General features: G+C 35.8%; 1 protein-coding gene across 2 annotated transcripts in view; it reads right to left on the reverse strand.

Moving 5' to 3' along the window:
* The window catches only part of ASCC3 (activating signal cointegrator 1 complex subunit 3), a 367582-nt gene that overhangs the window by 209465 nt on the left and 139230 nt on the right, over nt 1–18887 (reverse strand). For both annotated transcript variants that reach the window (XM_008007491.3, XM_008007490.3), the window contains exon 11: nt 455–619. In XM_008007491.3, the coding sequence (XP_008005682.3) occupies nt 455–619 (165 nt within the window). The remainder of the gene's footprint in view (nt 1–454; nt 620–18887) is intronic.

Genomic DNA, 18887 nt, shown 5'->3' on the forward strand with positions numbered 1-18887 from the left:
TGAATATTATAAGATACCCTGTCTTTTCATTTAATGAAAAGAATGGTTGACAGAAAATATCTTAAGACTCTTGGCATTAGGAATTTACCAATTTTGGTTTGGACTCTTTATGAATATCCAATGAGGTCTAAAACTATGGACAACAGGCACACTCCCCCTTTTAAAAATATGAAGATTATGTCAACAGTAGATTTAGCTTTGTAACACAGGTCTACAATGAAAGTTTCCTTACATTTGTTCTGGTTAATTAAAGAGACTGCAATAAAATACAATTTGGAATAAAAAAAGATAGGGGACTTTTATTATGAAAATAAAATAGCTAAAGTTTTCTGCATACTAGAATTATGTTAATTCCCATGAACAATGCATGTTAATATTTCCTTAGAATGCTACATTTTAAGTTGAAAAACATATTTATCCCTTCAAAATAAGCTTATAAATAACTTCCTCTTACCTGCCGTAAAGTACGGGCAACTATGCTTTCTAATACTGGTCCTCTATCTTCATGCAGCAAATGAACTTCATCAAGAATAAGGAGCTTTACAATCTGGGAAAGAGCTACATCTCCAACACTCTTTCTTGTCACTACATCCCATTTTTCTGGTGTGGTCACAAGCATCTATAAGATAAGACAAATTTTAAAAGAGGAAAAGTTACATAGGTTATTTAAAATTGAACTGTGATATTCAGAAAGAAATATTTTGGCCACCTCTATATAAATCAATTAAAAAGTGTTTAGAATAGCCTAGAATTATATCTAATTTACTATAGACAACAGTCATTTCAAGACGAACTCTCTTTAAGCTGTGATATTAGGCAGTTTAAGCTCACTGAAGGTAATTTGCCAGTGAATTGTAGGGCAAAGTATACAAAATACACACTTTTTTTTTTTTTTAAAGTATCTTACAATGAAAAAAAAAAAAAGAACACTATTTTTTAAAGTAGCATAAACTGCTAATGGTCTTTATTTGAAAAGGGACTAAAAAATGATGAAAGCATTAAAAGGAAAGAAAGAAAAATCAACAATTCACTCTACTGATAATCTAACTTTGGATAATGACAGATTAAAAATAACCCGAGACATAGTATCATAAATATACCCAGAGATCACTTACTAACAGTGCTTTTCATTGAAAAACATGCCCATGTATTGTAAAACAAAAAGACACCATAATTCTCCTAAACTTTAAAATTAATGGCACATTAAAATGTAAAACTAGCTAGTTATTAGTAAATATTAGGAGAAGTACAAAGTAGATTATTAAATTACAATAATGTGTAATTTAACAATTACAAAGCTATCTACCTCACCACCAACTTAGAATAGTATGCCAGCCCTTTCTTACTAATTTGCAGAGAAAAAATGTGGTAACAAATTATAAAATCAAAATTTTCAGATATCAGAAAGCATTCCTAATTTGAAAATCCCAAATCCAAATGCTCCAGTGAATATTTTCTTGGAGCATCATGTCAGCACTCAGAAAGTTCTAGATCTTGAAGCATTTTGGATTTTAGATTTTCAAATTAGAGATGCTCAACCTGTACCACCAAATCTTAAAAATCGTTTCTAGTATTTTGTTTTCTATGCTTTAATTTCAGCACAGTAAGAAGTGGCTTCATTTATAATACTATTTTACTACTTCAGTTCCCTGAACTAAAATGACTAGAAAATAAAGTGTCATATTTGCTTAACGAATTGGAACTCATGCAAGACATTTCCATCTGCTCTTGCATTAGGGCCTGGGTTAACTGTCAATATTTTTACTGTCAACTTAAATTTCTCTCAGTACATGTACTTAATCCCTCGGCAGTATAAAAATCAGTATTCTAAACTGTTCCAACTTTAGACTATGCACTGGGAAAATGGCATAGTTGAGATGTTTATAAACCACCATTATGCCAAACATTTGGTGTATTTAATTTTTAAATCTCATTAATTTCACAGCAAAACCAAAGGACCTAAGACTTGCCAGAACCAATTCATCTTAAACATTATTATTAAAAACTTTCCTTACAGCTGTATATAGTAAAGTTACACTATTTCATTTTCTACAATTGTTTAATGACTACTCCATTATTGTTTATCCTAGGTAAAGTGTATTCCTCCTTGAGGAGGGGACGAGAAGAGAAAAACACAGTAAAAATTTTAATCTGAACTTTTAATGATTAGTTGCATAATCTACTAATTGAATACTATAGCAAGCCCTATATCAAACACACCAGAGGGTAGTGCTTCACTGAATGAAGAACATCACGCCCAAATCCACGTATTCATAGACTTGTCCCAAATGGAATTTTTTGAATTTTGAGCTAAAGAATTATGAGAGAGATCATAAAACCTCTCGTGAAATAATGCCTCTGAGAGAAATGAGTTTGTGCATTTTACATTTGGTTATTTTTTGAATTTTGAACTAAAGAACTATGAGAGAGATCATAAAACCTCTCGTGAAATAATGCCTCTGAGAGAAATGAGTTGTGCATTTTACATTTGGTTCTTTCTCCCCCAACAGATTACTAGATTCAATTAATCTAATGCTCCTTAAGAAACAGAAAATGCAAAGATTCAATAGGTTGAAGGAACTTTTACTGTGTCAGCCAGGCAGCAATTACAGGCAGATGACCAGCTACAGTGTTAGACCCCAGAGCTATGGAGCTATGGATCTGAACTTTCTGTTCTGGGTTTGTAACAACAACAACAACAACAACAACAACAACAAAAAGGGTCTAAATATATTTTAACTCTACAAGTAGTTATTAGAGGCAAAGGTTAAAAATGATTAATGTTATTAACGTGGCTTCACAAAGAACTGAGCCAGAATGAAGAGAAAGAAATCAAAATAGTGGTTTGGAGGGGGAGGGGGGAACAGACAGAAAAGTGGCAGTAGGGATCATTCCAAGGAGAAAAAAATTTTTCTATACCTTCTTAAGAGTGTGGCTTACACATCTGCCAAAACACGGTGTATCTCTTCTATTTGACTGTAAGTCAAAGAAAGTCTAAAAATAAATTTTTCTTCCCTAAAGATAAACATCTGCAAACAAAACATTATTCTCTATGTGTCAAAAGTAACAATCAAATTGTCTAACTAGACATAACAAATACAATATGTGAGGTTGGGAACAAACATTAAGCTGCACATATAAATGTTACTATAGTATATAACTATGCTATAGTGCTTAATATTCAGTAAACACAGGAGCCAAAAAATTAATTGAAAATAATAAACATATATTTTTTCATATTTAATAAAAAAACACAAGAAAGAAGGGGGGAATGATAGAGTGAGAGACAGACAGACAGACAGAAGTGACATCACTATACAACTACCATAAAAGTTAGAATGAATGATAGAAAATACCAGAGGATATGTTTACAGAGGATGTGGAGCAACTAGAACTCTCCTAAACTGACGGTGGAATATAAACTTACACAACCACTTTGAAAAACTGCTTGGTAACATCTAGTAAAGCTGAAATATGCATGCGTTGTGACCCAGAAATTCCATTTCCTAGTATACTATATACCCAACAGAAACACACATATATGTTCACCCAAAGACATGTATAAGAATTTTTATTGCCACATATATTATAAATACTCCAAAATCAAAAACAAACCAAATGTCTATCAACAATAACATGGAAAAATAATAAGTAATATATTTATACAGTGGAATAAAATACATACTGAACAATAAAAATAAGTAAACTACTAAACTATATGCAACAGCATGGAAAAAAATTCATATTAAGTATAATCACTTTTCACCTTCTCCTTTCCCACTCTCTCCTTTGCCAAGGAGTCTCTTCCCAAAAACGAAAGCATCCATAGCTGGGGATGGCCTATGATGAATCTCATATTCCATGTTTATGGGGCACATGTTAGCACTTAGGGAAGAAAGCACACTTGATGATGGCATGAATACGTCAGAAATAGTCATGCCAATTCAACCTCATTTTCACTTCGGATAAAGTCAACAAGAAGGTAGTAAAGAGAAAGCACCAGACACAGTATATACATAGTTTTCTGTATATACTGAAACTTTTGACAAAGCTTGCCCATGATATCTTTATAACTAAGACAAATCAGGAAGGCCAATAATACAACTATGGGTTTCTGAACAATCTCACTGAAAGACTGGTACTTGAACAAGAGCAAAAAGTTAAAACCAAAATAGTCATTATTTTAGAATGAAGGAGCTAGTGTGAGGGGGTAAATAAGAGAGGGAGAGGACTAGAGAAATTAAGAGGAAGAGAAAGAAATAAGGAGGGAGGGAGAATGTGTGTGTGAACAGAGAAAGAAGGCAGAGAGAATGTGTGTATGAACAGAGAAGACATTTTATGGAAACATTTCAACTTCTTGAACAAACTTCTAGAAGAAGATCTTGAACAAAGATCTGTCAAAGCAAATGTGTACTGGAAGCTATGCTTCAATTTTTCTTTAGTGAAAAAAAACTAGCTAGGCAATGATGCACCTAATCCTTAAAACCTTCCAATTTTAATTGTTTCATTATACATAAAATGGAGTCCTAAGGTTTATTTTTTTATTATTATTGAGAATACATATCTGGCTTAAGACACAAACATGTTTGTGATGCATAAAAGTAGTCTGTTGTATGTTTAACTCATCTTGTTATAGCTAATGTGAAGTTATGCAAGTCATACTGATATCATATTGAATTTTAAATACTTTGTCATTTTGACTATCGGAACCGTTTGTTTCTTTGAAGCACATGGCTAAAAAGTAGATTTAAAATTTTGAATCAAAAGGAATACACAAATTTTAAAGATAGGAGTATACTTTCTTGTGTTTATAACATTTAAAACTGATTTTGAAATTTTTAGTACGTAGACTGTAGTAAACTGGGAACAAACTGTAAAATTACATATGTGACTTTTTTAAAACCAGAATGATAAAATATCAAAACATAGCCACTAAAATCCAACAGTATATTATATATCATCAAATCTCAGGAGCCACTGATTCCAGCTATACCATATTTCATTGTCACTAAGAAGGTGAAAAAAATACCACTGGGCTGTGTGCAGTGGCTCACACCTGTAATCCCAGCACTTTGGGAGGCCAAAGTGGGAAGATGACTTGAGGCTAGGAGTTTGACACCAGCCTGTGCACTATAGTGAGACCACGCCTCTAGAAAAATAAAAAAATAAAAATTAACTGGACGTGGTTGCACACGCCTGTAGTCCTACAAGGGGTTGAAGTGGGAGGATCACTTGAGCCCAGGAGTTTCGGACTGCACTGAGCTGTGATCATGCCACTGCACTCCAGCCTGGGAGACAGGGCAAGACTCCATCTCTGAAAACAAAACAAAACAAAACAAGACAAAACAAATGCCACTACCAAGTACGCTTTCAAAATGTATCTTACAATTGATAAAATACGGTACATTTAGTTAAAAAATGTTAGGAATCTGTTAACTAAGCTAAAGAGCAACCTTCAAGAATGCTTGCCTAGTACATCTTCTGTGGTGAAAACAGCCTGGAATTGCTACAAATCACATTCTAACACGATAGGTGTAGACCAGGCAACAGCTTGCAAGATTTAAGAAACACTGTCTTCCTCTCTAAAATACATAATCACATACTCAGTCAACCAATAAGCTTATAAATTACATGAATGTTTTAATTTAAAGATTAAATCTAAAATGTCACATGGTTTACATTCCATAAACATACATATAATTAGTTATACTAACCTCTGATATACAAATGTCAGTTCTGATTGATGGCAACGGTCCCCATAATGGAATCTGACAGCTTGCAGATTATACTTGCCCCTTGGGACTCTACAACAAATCAGTTAGTTCCAACCACTTCCTCTTCAACATTTTCTATGTTCCCTGCTCTCCCATCAATTCACATGCACGAATGCACAGTCACACACATAAAGCATAATTTCAAATATCGAGTTATATTTATGTCAAGGATGGTGGCTTTCAATTACAAAATAAAAATGTATTCAAATACAAAAGTATTCTCACAGCTTACTGTTTGTTGAAAAGTACAATATAATAAAGCTAAAGCACGAAGAGTGTCACCTGAAATGTATCTCGGTATTTTCATGTTAGGAAAAATAAATGATACTATTTTTAGCTAAAATTTCAAATTGACACTTACAAAAAAACAAAGTATAATTCAATAAGAAATTCTAAAGCTTCTGAAGGAACAGAGCAGGAAATGCTGAGAATCGGGGAAAGAAGTTCTCCTATTCAAAACTGAACATGTAAAAAAATTCTTTCTAGACTATGTGTGTTTACATCTGAAATACAATTCTTTTTGCAGTTCATTCTCTTTGCAGTTCTTTGTGTTAAGACATTTTTCATCAATGCCAGAATATACATACTGAAGTCTAGCCTCATTAACATAAGCTTGTAAAAAAAGGGACACAATACTTTGTTACCCTGAAACCTTAACTAGTTACATATAATTGAGAAAAATACAAAGTTGTTTATATTTCTGTTTATAGAAACCATAAAGCCCTTGTTCATCACTCTAACTGCTTACCTGTAACACTCCAGGATTTCACTCCATTAACATCTCGTAGAGCAGGCGTCTGCTACAACTTAGAATGCCTCTTCACGCTCATAAAGACAGTTTGTTGTTCACATGTGACTAATTTGTGGTAGCAACCTGTCCTGCAGTGAGGCCTAATCGTTAACAATTGAGATACTCATAGAGAACAGGTTTCCTTCATTTATTGTAAAGTTGTGTTTTTCAAATTGGACTGGTTTGTGTGCTCTTTGAAAGCAAAACCAAACCAAACCAAACCAAAACAAAACACAACTTTGAACGTTTGAGAGTCACTACCTCTTACCTGCCACATTTGTAAAGCCCAGTTTGAGGATCAATCTCTTACATTAAAAAAAAAAAACAAAACACACTTTAAAATGTCATACTGCAGGTTGGGTGTGGTGGCTCACACCTGTAGTCCCAGCACTTTGGGAGGCTGAGGCAGGCAGAGAACCAGAGGTCAGGAGTTCGAGAACAGCCTGACCAACATGGCGAAACCCCGTTTCTACTAAAAACACAAAAATTAGGCAGGCATGGTGGTGGGCGCCTGTAATTCCAACTACTTGGGACAGGGAGTCAGGAGAATTGCTTGAACCCGGGAGGTGGAGATTGCAGTGAGTGGAGATCGTGCCACTGCACTCCAGCCTGGACCACGGAGCGAGACTCCATCTCAAAAAAAAAAAAAAAGTCGTATTGCAATACAACACTACTACACCTTAAATGTGATGAACTAAATAAATGTATTATGCAGTTCTCCACAAAAAAAGACTCAAAATAATAAAAAATTTATCTCTTCAAAGTAACTCCAGACAGTCAATATTAACAGATTACATTTATTCAAGAATAAGTAGTCAAAAGTTTGTTTGGGGTGTACTTTTGGGAAAGGAAGACAGAGGAAAGGGGAATCTAAAACCCTATCAACAAATTACAGTATGCTAAAGGCTACTGAAAATGACCATAATTAAGAAATAAATGTTTTTGTAGTTTCCTATTGTTCACCCATTTCAATTATTTAAACCATTTCTTTTTTAATTGGAAAAAAGAACAACGAACATGGGTACATCTATGAATTTCACCACTATTTGTTTATCCAAGAAAAGTTTCCTGATGGAAATTTGTGACTAACTCGCTCATTCAATGTCCTTAGATGTGTGTGTATCTATGGTTAGAATACAAAGATAACTAGAACTAGAATTCACACTTTGAGAAAACACAGCAAAACAGAGGAGAAATGTGGTCCAAACTCTCTCACACAATGTTATGAAATGCAATGGTCATCTATGTGGCACAGCTGTCCCAATTCAAGTAGCTGCCACTGCTACAACCTATACCTCAAGGTCCACATTACTGATATAGCACTAATATGAATGTAGTGTAGAGACAAGTGAAATTATACATTTTCTGTATTTTCCCCTCCATTTCCTTCCATTTCCTACAATCTAACTAACAACACTGGAAAACTAACTAACAACATTAGAAAAAAGATCAAGGAACAATGATTTGTTATTGGTTTTGAAGTGGCTTAACAGAAGTTCACCTACACTAAAATTAGGGTTTAGTAAAGTGATAAAGGAGAAAAGCAAATATGACCAAAGTATACATAATGTGTGATTATATATAAAACCTTGCCCTAAGCTTTTGACACTATATTGAGAAAGCAAAACTGGCACATAGCTTCAAATAGAGACAAAACAGAACCTCAATAAAAGTGTTATTCTGGCATCAAACTTTAAGAGCATTTCTTCTACAGAACACTATTCTGGAGACTGAATGACATAGTACGTTCACTCAGTACCATCTTGTTAGTGAAATTTGTTCCCCAATGTGGCACTATTGGGAGGTGAGGTCTGTTGGGTGGTGTTTGGGTCATGGGGTCAGATCCCTTATGAATAAATTAATGCCCTCCTTTGGGGGTGAGTGGATTTTCGCTCTATTAGTTCCCAGAAGGACTGGCAGTCAAAAAGAGTCTGGAACCTACCCACCAAGCAACCCCTGCAGTGGCACTTACGTAAGGAAGAGATCCAGTTTCAATTTTCTGCATGTGGCTAGTGAGTTATCCCAGCACTATTTATTAAATGGGGAATCCTTTCCTCGTTGCTTGCTTTTGTCTGGTTTTTGAAGATCAGCTGGTTGTAGGAACACAGTCTTATTTCTGAGTTCTCTGTTCTGTTCCATTGTTCTATGTCTCTGTTCTTGTATCAGTACCATGCTGTTTTGGTTGCTGTAGCTTTGTTGTATAGTTTGAAGTCAGGTAGCATGATGCCTCCAGCTTTGTTCTTTTTTTTGGACTCTCTTGGCTATTTGGGCTTCTTTTTGTTCCATATGAATTTTAAAATAGCTTTTATTTCTAATTCTGTGAAGTATGTCAATGCTAGCAATTTTTGCACATTGATTTTTTATCCTGAGATATTGCTAAAGTTGCTTACCACTTTAAGAAGCTTTTGGAATGAAAGAATGGGGTTTACTAGATAAAGGATCATGTCACGTGCAAACAAAGATAATTTCACTTCCTCTCTTCCTATACGAATACCCTTTATTTCATTCTCTTGCCTGATTGCCCTGGTGAAAACTTCCAATAATATGCTGAATAGGAGAAGTGAGAGAGGGCATCCTTGTCTCGTGCTGGGTTTCAAGGGGAATGCTTCCAGCTTTTGCCAATTCAGTATGATATCAGCCATGGGTTTGTCATATATGGCTCTTATTATTTTGACGTACATTCCTTCAATACATAGTTTATTGAGAAATTTTAATAGAAGCAATGTTGAATTATCAAAGGCTTTTCTGCATCTATTGAGATATTCATGTGGTTTTTGTCTTTAGATCGATTTATACAATGAATCACATTTATTCATTTGCATATATTGAACCAGCCTTGCATCCTGATATGAAGCCAACTTGATTATAATCGATAAGCTTTTTGTTGTGCTGCTGGGTACAGTTAGCCAGTATTTTATTGAGGACTTTTGCATTGAAGTTCATCAAGGACATTGGCCTCATATTTTGTTTTTTTTTGTTGGATTTTCCAGGTTTTGGCATCAGGATGCTGGCCTCACAGAATGAGTTAGGGAGGAGTCCCTCCTTTTCAATTTTTTGAAATAGTTTCAGCAGAAATGGTATCAGCTCTTTGTAATTCTGGTAAAATTCAGTTGCGAATCCATCTGGTCCTGGGCTTTTTTTGGTTGGTAGGCTATGTATTACCACCTCTATTTCAGAACTCACTATTGGTCTATTCAGGGATTTAATTTCTTCCTGGTTCAGTTTTGGGAGGGTATATGTATCCAGGAACTTATCCGTTTCTTCTAGATTTTCTAGTTTATAGAAAATACAAAATAGAATGCTAATTTATAGTATTCTCTGGTGGTTGGTTGTATTTCTGTGGGGTCAGTGGTGATATACCCCTTATCATTTCTGTTTGTGTTTGATTCTTCTCTCTTTCCTTCCTTATTAATCTAGCTAGTGGTCTAATGATTTTTTTATTTAAAAAAAACAGCTCCTGGATTCATTGATTTTTTGAAGGGTTATTCATGTCTCTATATCCTTCAGTCAGCTCCGATCTTGGTTATCTCATTTTCTGCTAGCTTTGGGGGTTGTCTGCTCTTGGTTCTCTCGTTCTTTTAGTTGACATGTTAGATTGGTAATCTGAGGTGTTTCTAATTTTCTGATGTGAGCATTTAGCACTACAAATTTCCCTCTTAATATTGCTTTCACTGTGTCCCAGAGATTCTGGTACACTGTCTCTTTGTTTTCAAAATTTTGAAAGAACTTCTTGATTTTCGCCTTAATTTCATTATTTACCTAAGATTCATTCAGGATCAGGTTAATTTCCATGTAGTTGTGTGATTTTGACTGAATTTCTTAATCTTGAGTCTAATTTGATTGCACTGTGGTCTGAAAGATTGTTTATTATTATTTCAGTTTTTATGCATTTTCTGAGGAGTGTTTTACTTCCGATTATGTGATCAATTTTAGAGTAAATGCCATGCAGCAATGAGAGAAATGTATATTCTGTTGATTTTTGGGTGGGGAGTTCTGTAGATATCTATCTGCTCCAATTGATCCAAACCTGGGTGCAGGTCACGAATATCTCCGTTAATTTTCAGTCTCAGTGACCTAAAATTGTCAGTGAGATTTTAAAGTCTCCCGCTATTACTGTGTGTGAATCTAAGTCTCTCTGTAGGTTTCTAACAACTTGCTTTATGAATCTGGGTGCTCCTGTACTGGACACATATATTTAGGTTAGTCAGCTCTTCTGGTTAAACTGCACCCTTTAGCATTATGTAATACCCTTGTCTTCTTTTTTATCTTTGTTGGTTTAAAATCTGCATTGTCAGAAACTAGAATGGCAACCCCTGCTTTTTTTCTGTGTTCCATTTGCTTGGTAAGTACTCCTTTATTTTGAGTTTATGTGTGTCTTTGCCTGTGATACGGGTCTCTTCAAAACAGCAGACTGATGGATCTTGGCTCTTTGTCCAGCTTGCCATTCTGTGTCTTTTAATTGGGGCTTTTAGTCCATTTACATGTAACATTAATATTGTTATACATTAATTTGATCCTGTCATCATGATATTGGCTAGTTATATGGTTGCTTCACAGTGTCACTGCTCAGTTTAATTCAATGTGTTTTTGTAGGACTGGTAATAGTTTTTCCTTTCCAAATTTACTGCTTCCTTCAGGAGCTCTTGCAAGGCAGGCCTGGTAGTGATTAATTCCCTCAGCATTTGCTTCTCTTTCTCCTTTGCTTATGAAGCTTAGTTTGGCCAGATAGGAAATTCTGGGTTGGAAATTCTTTTGTTTAATAATGTTGCATATTGGCACACAATCTCTTCCACCTCGTAGGTTTTCCACTAAGAGGTCTGCTGTTAGTCTGATGGGCTTCCCTTTGTAGGTGACCTGGCCTTTCTCTCTGGCTGCCCTTAATATTTTTTCTTTCATTTCAGCCTTGGAGAATCTGACAATGATGTGCCTTGGGATTGATCTTCTCATGGATTATCTTTAAGTAGAGTTCTCTGCATTTCCAGAATTTGAATGTTGGTCTGTCTTTTTAGGCTGGGGAAGTTCTCCTGGATGATATCCTGAAGTATGTTTTCCAACTTGGTTCCATTCTCCCCATCTCTTTTAGGTACCCCAATCAGTCATAGGTTCAGCTTCTACCTAATCAAATATTTCTTGGAGCCTTTGATCATTTATTTTCATTCTTTTTTTCTCTATTCTTTTCTGCCTGTCTTAATTCAGAAAGATAGTCTTCAAGATCTGAGATGATTTTCTCTGCTTGGTCTATTCTGCTACTGATACTTGTGATTGCATTGTGAAGTTCCCGTAGTGTTATTCAGCTCCATGAGGTTGGTTATGTTTATCTGTAAATTGGCTATTTTGGCTGTCAGCTCTTGTACTGTTTTATCTGGATACTTAGCTTCTTTGCACTAGGCTACAACATGTTCCTTTAGCTCAGTGAAGTTTGTTATTACCCACCTTCTGAAGCCTACTTCTGTTAATTCACCATCTCAGTCTCAAACCAGTTCTATGTCCTTGCTGGAGAGGTGCTGTGGTCATTTGGATAAGAGGCACTGGCTTTTAGAGTTTTTGGCATTTTTGTGTTGCTTCTTTCTTATCTTTGCGGGCTTACCTAGCTCCAATCTTTGAGGTTGCTGAGCTTTGATTGGGGTTTTTGTGGGGTCCTTTTGTCAATGTTGATATTGCTGTTTTCTGTTTGTTTTTCTCTTAACAGTCAAGCCACTTTTCTGTAGGACTGCTGTGATTTGCTGGAGGTCTGCTCCAGATCCTAGTTGGCTCAGTTTTTCTCATACCTGGAGGTATCACCAGCAGTGAAGGCTATGAAACAGTAAAGATGGAAGCCTGCTTCTTCCTTTAGAAGCTCCATCCCAGGGGGTACTGACCTGTTGTTGGCCTGAATGTGCCTATAGGAGGTGGCTGAAGACCTCTGTTGGGAGGTCTCACCCAGTCAGGAGGAATAGAATTTGGCATTCATTCAGAGATGCATTCTGACTGCCTTTTGGTTTAGCAGGTGTGCTGCATTAGGGGGTACCCTTCCTCATTTGGACCGTTTGGACTCTCCAAAGGCACCAGGCTGGAACGGCTGAATTGACTGAACCAAGAAATGGCAGCTGCCTCTAACTGCAGGAGCTCCATCCTAGGGAGAGATCAGAGCCCTGACCGTGTAACACTGGCTGGAGTGGCTGAAGCCCCTACAGGGAGGTACTGCCCAGTGAGGGTGAACATATCCAAGTCCTGCTTAAAGAAGCAGTCTGGGCACGGTCTGGCAAAGGAGCTGTGCTGCTTTGGAGGGGAACTTTCTTCATCTAGACCATTTGGGCTCTCCAAAGCCAGCAGGCCGGAGTGGCTGAGTTGGCCAAACTGCAGAGATGGCATCCCCCATCTTCCCCATCACAGAAACTCCATCCTGTTTCAGGCAGACTCGAGCCTGTTGCCATTGGCTAGCTGGAATTCCAAGTCAGTGGGTCTTATCTTGTCAGGTGTGGTGGAAGTGAGGCCTGCAGAACAATCCTGCTTGGCTTTCTGGATTCAGTCCTGTACCTAGGTGAATGTACAGGTGGACCTCTCTCGCCTTGCCAGGGATCTCAAGGCCACAGTATGCAAAAGTCCTGGGTCTCTGTGTGTGCCTGAGTGGTTGCTCTGCCAAGACTCTACAAAGCTCTGTGTATCAGACCCAAGGCTCTGATAGAGTGGGTTCACGAGGAGATCTCTTGATCCACAGGTTGCCAAGATCTGTGGGAGAAGTGTGGTTTCCCAGGTGGGGTCACACAAAAACTCACTTCTTCCCTTGGCTGGGGGTGGGGAGTCCTTTGGCTCTGTGCCACTCTTGGGTGGGCCATCATCCCAACCTGCTTTTCTGCATTATCCATGGGTTGAGTTGTTTGCCTAATCAGTCGCGATGTGAGAACCTGGATATTTCAGTGGAAGGTGCTGTTATGACGTGCCCCTTTCATTCCTCTCCATGATTGCCACAGACTGCAGCTGCTTCTAATTGGCCCTCTTCGATTTCAGCCATAAGGTGATTCTTGACTTACAGATTTTTATAATGCTCCTGTCTCGTGACTTCCCCATCCCCTTCAATCCTCAGTCTCCTCCCTCACCCCAGGCCTCTCCTATCAAAACAGGCTACCATTTACTCCCTTATCTCCCATAAGGCAACAGCTGAGGTCTCCTGGTTTATGTCCTCCAAAGCAAGAAAGCAGAGTGGGTGGTCCTATTAACATGGTTTTAATCCTATATTTGTATAAATAGTAATGTATTAACATCCTTAAATCTATATTCTTAGAGCCATGCCTCATTTGTCAATATACTATATATCTGATAGATTATGGTTTAATGAAAACACATTCAATATCTTTCAGTCATGCATTTATCAAATATTTATTATACACCTACTAGTACAAATCCTACAGTTCCCTACAACATAAGATGAAAAGATAACAGTACCTACATATCATTGGATTATAATGAATATGAAACACATTAATACTCACAAATCTTTAGAATAATGCCTGACAGATAGGGATCAATTGTGTTTTCTAACATCAGCATCATTACCATCATGCAGGGTTTTTAAACTATTTTAAAAACTGTACCTATGCTTAAGTAGCTTATTAAACACTGCCTGTTAAACGATTAACATACTGAACTGATATATGAAAAAGATACACAGTACTTTATCAAGCTATATAAAGGACTTTACCCTGAATGTTCTTACTTATCCTTAGCAGAAGCTCAAACCTTCAGCAAATCCAGAAGCTGAAAGAAATCCTTTTATACTAATAAAATCTACATTGTGTATTATTTTACTTTCCCTTAGTTATTCCATATTTTATCAAGTACCTTAAATTTATTTTATTTTATTTTTAGCTCTTTATACCAAATAGAACACTGGGAAGGAGAAGGGAGGGGTGGGGGCAAAGATTACTGATTATTATAGGTAGGCTATAAAACTCAACTATATTTTCCAGAGCAAAGTACAATCAACATAGCAACAACAATTTCTGTGCCTAAATATGTAATATAAACAGCCAAGGTCTAGAAGTCAAACGGGTTTCTAATTTTCTATGAATGACTATAGGTAACTTGATAACAAAGGATAACATCAAAATTAACTTTTATAATGATAAATCATGAAACGACAAACTGATAAAAATACTATTTCCAGTTACTAATTTGAATGTGTTAAAATCCTGGAGTCGTACAGGGTCATTTTGCAAGCTTCAATGTTTTATTCAGGAGGCATGTCCAATTTTCAACTTACAGAGTTTTTATTAGCTATTATACACTGTTTTCTGGTATGCACTTTTAGCTAATCAAATACACTCTTGATTTTTCCAATGGAAAAAACTTGGAAATGCTATAAACAAACTCCCAAGGAAGAGTTAAATAAATATCAAGTATTCATATGATGCAGAGAGTACTCTGCAAGACCCTAGGAAGCTAGAAGCAGAGAATTCTCACTGTATGTTTGAGAATCGTGTCAAAATTGGTTCACGAATCAGGAAAGCATGACGTTTGTAAAACATTCCCTTAAGCTAAAGCCAACAGACTGTAAGCTTAACTTCTATTAAGGGGAGTAGAGTAACTTAGCAACAATTGGCTTTTTTCTGAACTATGGCAGGACCTTTTGTGAACAAGCAACTGTGTGTCTCATAATGAAAGTAAATGTGGGCCGGGTGTGGTGGCTCATGCCAGTAATCCAAGCACTTTGGGAGGCTGAGGCGGGCGGATCACAAGGTCAGGATTAAAGACCAGCCTGACCATGGTGAAAACCCATCTCTACTAAAAATACAAAAATTAGCTGGGCGTGGTGGTGCGTGCTTGTAATTCCAGCTACTCAGGAGGCTGAGGCAGGAGAATCGCTTGAACCTGGGATACAGAGGTTGCAGTGAGACAAGATCACACCATTGCACTCCAGCCTGGGTGACAGAGTGAGACTCCATCTCAAAAAAGAAAAAAAATTAGCCAGGCGTGGTGGTGGGTGCCTGTAATGCCAGCTACTAGGGAGGCTGAGGCAGATAATTGCTTGAACCCAGAGGGCGGAGGTTGCAGTGAGCCGAAATTGCATCACAGCACTGCAGCCTGGGTGACAGAGTAAGACTTGGTCTCAAAAAAAAATGAAAAAAAAAAAAACCAAAAAAAAAAAAAAAACTCAATAACAACAACAACAACAACAACAAGAAAATGTGGATGCATGCACATACACTGCCTCTCCTCCTGTTCTGTATTGCCATCATGCTTTCTGTAAGCATATGTTTGCACTGTTGGAAGGGACTTTCTGTGATAATTGTAATGTTCTGTGTATCTGCATTATCCAAGTTGGCAGCCACTGGTAACTACTGAACAGTTGAAATCAGGCTAACTGCAAATGAGGAAAAGAATTTTTAATTTTATTTAATTTTAATTTTAACAGTCATTTATGGCTAGTGGCTACTGTATTGAGCAGCACTGCTCTATTTCCTAGTTTAATAAATGAGGGATACGTGGCAGGTTTGTGTGTCTTATCTTTTCCTATCAATCAGTAACCTTTTAGTCTTTTCCCATCAATCAGTAACCCACTTTGTCAATATATGTATCTATTGACATAGATAGGTCATGGTATATTTTTAAATAATAAAAAAGCAGGATATAAAGCAGCTTATTTGTTTAGCTTTATTAAAAGATAGCTAACACTCATTGAAAACTTATTGTGTGCTAAGAACTATTCCAAACACTTCACATGTATAAAATCAGTTAACTTTCAGGTAAAATCATCAATCTAACTTTTAACAGAACAATTTTTAAAATAAGGAAACTAAAACACATAGAATTTGAGTAACCTGACCAAAGACCTAAGTGGCTGAGGTAGGGTTTCAATCCCAGTGATCTACTCCATAGACTATTTTGCTTATGCCGCACTGCCTCTAATTAAATAGATTAATGTAACCTATTTTAGAACAAGTTAAATAGTATACGTACTTGTAATAACTTGTGACTACATATGTTAGTTTTGTCTCTTAATTTTTCTGTTAAAAAGAATATGCATTGAAACGAGATGGAAAACAAAACGAAAAGTGTTTAAAAAATTAAATACTTTAGAAGGATCAATATCCTAAGGGTTGTGGGTAATTTTTTCCTACTTTCTAAAACTTCAGATTCCTTTCACTCACTTAAGGTTGTACTACCATTAATGCAATGTTTTCTGGGAGTTCAAGTTTTGCAAATGAATTAATAATAGCTAGAAGCCTCACTATTTGCACTTTTATAGCATTCTTTGCTGTACAGTTACGAGGTAAAATTAAATAGTAATAGGTGGAAAAAGTTATCAAAAATCAGTGAAAACCACATGGAATTCATATGGAAATGAGAAGACCTGAAATAATCAAAACAACTTTGAAAAAGAACAAGTTGGAAGACTCAACCTGATTTCAAAACTTAACGTATAGTTATAACAATCATGAGTATGGTATTAGCATAAAGATAAATATGTAAATTAATGCAAAGAAGTAGAATTCAGGAATAAATCCACACATATACAGTCAATTTGTTTTCCATAGAGGTGCCAAGGCAATTTGATGCTAGAAGTTCAAAAGACAGTTACAAACATCAAAAGGCAAACCTACTAGATGGAAGAAAATACTTGCAAAACACATATCCAACAAGGAGCTTGTATTCAGTCATACAACATCTTACATCTCAATTGCAAGACAAACTACCCACTTGAAATGTTTTAGACAGGGCAAAAGACTTGAATACAAACATCACCAAAGAAAATATATAGTTGTAAAACAAAAAACATAAAAAGATGCTCAACATCATTAGTTGTTGGGGAAATATAAGTGAAAATAACAAGCTGATACTACATACCCACTAGAATAACTAAAATTACAAAGAGTACCCATATAAGTTTTGAAGAAGATATGGATAAACTGGAACTTTCATACTCGGCTGGTGGGTGGTATTGCTGCTTTGGAATACAGTTCTGTAGTTTCTCATAAAAACACCCACTGTATGTCAAGCAATTCCACTCCTAGGTATTTATCCAAAAATGAATGCATACGTCCGTACAAATATTTGTACATGAATGTTCACAGCAGCTTTATTTGTAACAGCCAAAAACTGGAAGCAAGCCACATGTCCATAAAAATTAAAGGAATAAACAATCCATGGTATAACCAAGCAAGTTGATACACATAGCAGTACCAAAAAAATGAACTATTAATACATGCAACAACATGGATAAATATCAATGTAATTATGTGAGTGAAAGAAGCCAGATAAAAATGTATACACTGTGTGATTCCACATATATAAATTTTTAAAAATGTAAACAAATCTATAGTCACATTAAGCATTCCAATGGTTGTTTGGAGACAGCAGGAGGAAGAGAGAGGGATGAATTATTTTGATTGTGATGATGGTTCCATAGGTATATACATGTCAAAACTCATCAAATTGTATTTTTAAAATGTATATTTTGTGTATATTAGTTATACCTCAACAAAGCTGATATAAGACGTTTAAAGATCAACCAGTATACATGCATTAAATATATCATGTAGTTACTAGTGCTTTCCTTAGAATATAATTGATTACTATTTTCTTTTCTAGTAAGAAAAGTCTGAAATTTAGGAATGAATAAATAGCTTTTATCTTCATATTTACAAAAAGGATAAAATTTAAAATAAGAGCCTTTTTTAAAATCAACTCTTCAAAAGGTTTTCTCCTAGGATCAATTCTATAGATTACTGTTCTGCCAAATGGGTAAGTCAAACAGAAGTCTACTTACTTCCAAATAGTCAACACTTACATTTACTGTATTGTCATTTCTAAACAGGGAAGAAAACAATCTACTTTTTCTTTTCTCTTTGAATTATAAGAGCCAGGCCTAGTTTGAACAGTCAATGTAGCACGATCATCAACTCAATACTTTGGGGCTATTTTTCATGAAGTATAATAAGTTAGGGGGAGAAATTAAAAAAAAAAATGAGGAAGCAGAAAGGAATATTTGTTGAAAGCCAATTATGTACCAACCGTTATCCTCAAATTGTTTTTTATACATTGTACCAAATAATAACAGTAAAACAAGATACTGTTTTTGAATATTTTAGTCTTCTATAACTTGATGAAACAAGGAACTATCCAGTGAAAATGTTTTTAAGGTAAATTGGAAAGACTAGAGAGCATAGATACTATTCTTTCAAACTATTAATTTGGAGTTCTGGGCCTGCCTTGAATCCCCAACAAAAAGCATCACATCTTTCACACAATGTATTCACTTGCTCAATAGTTATTTAAAATACATGAAATACTTTAAAATATATAAATTAAACAATAATGAAAACTGAAGTATTATATTTGAAAAT

This window comes from Chlorocebus sabaeus, chromosome 13 (assembly GCF_047675955.1).
Source record: "Chlorocebus sabaeus isolate Y175 chromosome 13, mChlSab1.0.hap1, whole genome shotgun sequence".
Classification (NCBI taxonomy): domain Eukaryota; kingdom Metazoa; phylum Chordata; class Mammalia; order Primates; family Cercopithecidae; genus Chlorocebus; species Chlorocebus sabaeus.